A 1,432-nucleotide genomic window follows, 5' to 3' on the forward strand; every position below is an offset into this window, starting at 1 on the left:
TACACAATGATACATGAGCAGGAAGTTCTGGAGACAGTTCAGAGGACCCGCTTTCCCAGAAGTGTCTCCTGAAGAGTGACTTGTGAAAGGAGCTTTTCCAGTGCCCATCTAGGTGCCAGTTGAGATAATTGGCCAAACTTTTGGCCTTTCTTGTTCTTTGGTGCCCTCTAACAGTTTCCTTTGCAGCTCACCTATGGATCAAGGCTTGATCAAAGCAGAGAAACAGATGGGAAAGAACTAGGTGTTTCATAGGGATTTATTTTTTTTAGCTTTTTATTGATTGATTTGCAGTAAAGATACAGGTAGAAAAGATAGAGATTGACTGTCTGTTGCTCTAGTCACTGCAAGGAAACATTTCCCTAACAGCTGTACTCTAAATGGGCAAAGCAGGCAAAGGATGAAGAAAATATTATCTCCTTGTTTTAACAGGGGTAGTAATGATAAGTGAGGTGCCCAGGGTGAAAGAAGTTGTTTGTGGCAGAGCTAAGAGTCTCTTGGTCTCCCACCTTTCTTTCCTAACAACAGAATTCTCCTATTTTTCCTGATTTATGATTAGAAATTCATTGAGGTAAAGGAGTAAAACAATAATTCTGCTTCTCTTTATACCTGCAGATCGCCCAGGCCTTGTTTGCGTTGAGAGGATAGAAAAGTGCCAGGAGGGTTTCCTCCTGGCATTCGAACATTACATTAATTACCGAAAACACCACGTTGCACACTTTTGGCCAAAACTGCTGATGAAAGTGACAGACCTGCGAATGATCGGAGCCTGCCATGCCAGCCGCTTCCTGCACATGAAGGTGGAGTGCCCCACAGAACTCTTCCCTCCATTGTTCCTGGAAGTGTTTGAGGATTAAAGAAACTGGAGCGGTTCTCCGCCCCCGCCCCGTCGCACTACTGGCTGTCATTTCATCCCGTGGCCCAGCTCTTCTCACCTCTGTTTGTTCTTTCGTTCTCTTCTGTTTCTTGAGGTGGGGTTGGGTTTTTGTTCAGGTTTTCGTTTGGGGTTTCTGGGGGGCAGTTGTATACACATGGATGAAGACATCCCTTTAATGCGGGTACTTGTGACTATTGCAATTTGTTCTTCAGTCCTTTGATGTGAATGCTTTGACAGCTTAGCAGTGAAAATACAAACAGACCAGTCTCATTCACCAGCACTTGCGTGGTCACCAGCTCACACACATCATTGCTTGGAAAATATGAGTGAGAAATTGAAGTGGCAGAAAATAAATTGGCCTCCAAGTTAAAAAGGCTATTGTTAATGTGACCCTAGCAATTCTGTCTGGTGTTACCTCATTTTGCAGGGCATAAGTGACCATTTTGTGAGATGAAATTCTGCTTTTCATGGTTGTTTCTACTGTAAAAATCACCATTATGACCTAGGATCTTCATCATCTGCACGATCCCATCATTATCTGAGGATTGTTCCAGCAGA

General features: G+C 43.5%; 1 protein-coding gene across 2 annotated transcripts in view; it reads left to right on the top strand.

The window, feature by feature from the left end:
- THRB (thyroid hormone receptor, beta) overlaps positions 1-1,125 on the top strand; it is a 46,188-nt gene extending 45,063 nt beyond the window's left edge. The window contains exon 7 of one of the 2 annotated variants that reach the window (XM_010007518.1): positions 613-1,125. In XM_010007518.1, the coding sequence (XP_010005820.1) occupies positions 613-854 (242 nt within the window). In that variant the 3' untranslated portion in view covers positions 855-1,125. The remainder of the gene's footprint in view (positions 1-612) is intronic. The other variant, XM_010007517.1, reaches the window with a different exon arrangement.
- The last annotated feature ends 307 nt before the right edge of the window (positions 1,126-1,432 follow it).

The sequence above is a fragment of the Chaetura pelagica genome, unplaced genomic scaffold, assembly GCF_000747805.2.
Source record: "Chaetura pelagica isolate M959 unplaced genomic scaffold, ChaPel_1.0 scaffold10, whole genome shotgun sequence".
NCBI lineage: Eukaryota > Metazoa > Chordata > Aves > Apodiformes > Apodidae > Chaetura > Chaetura pelagica.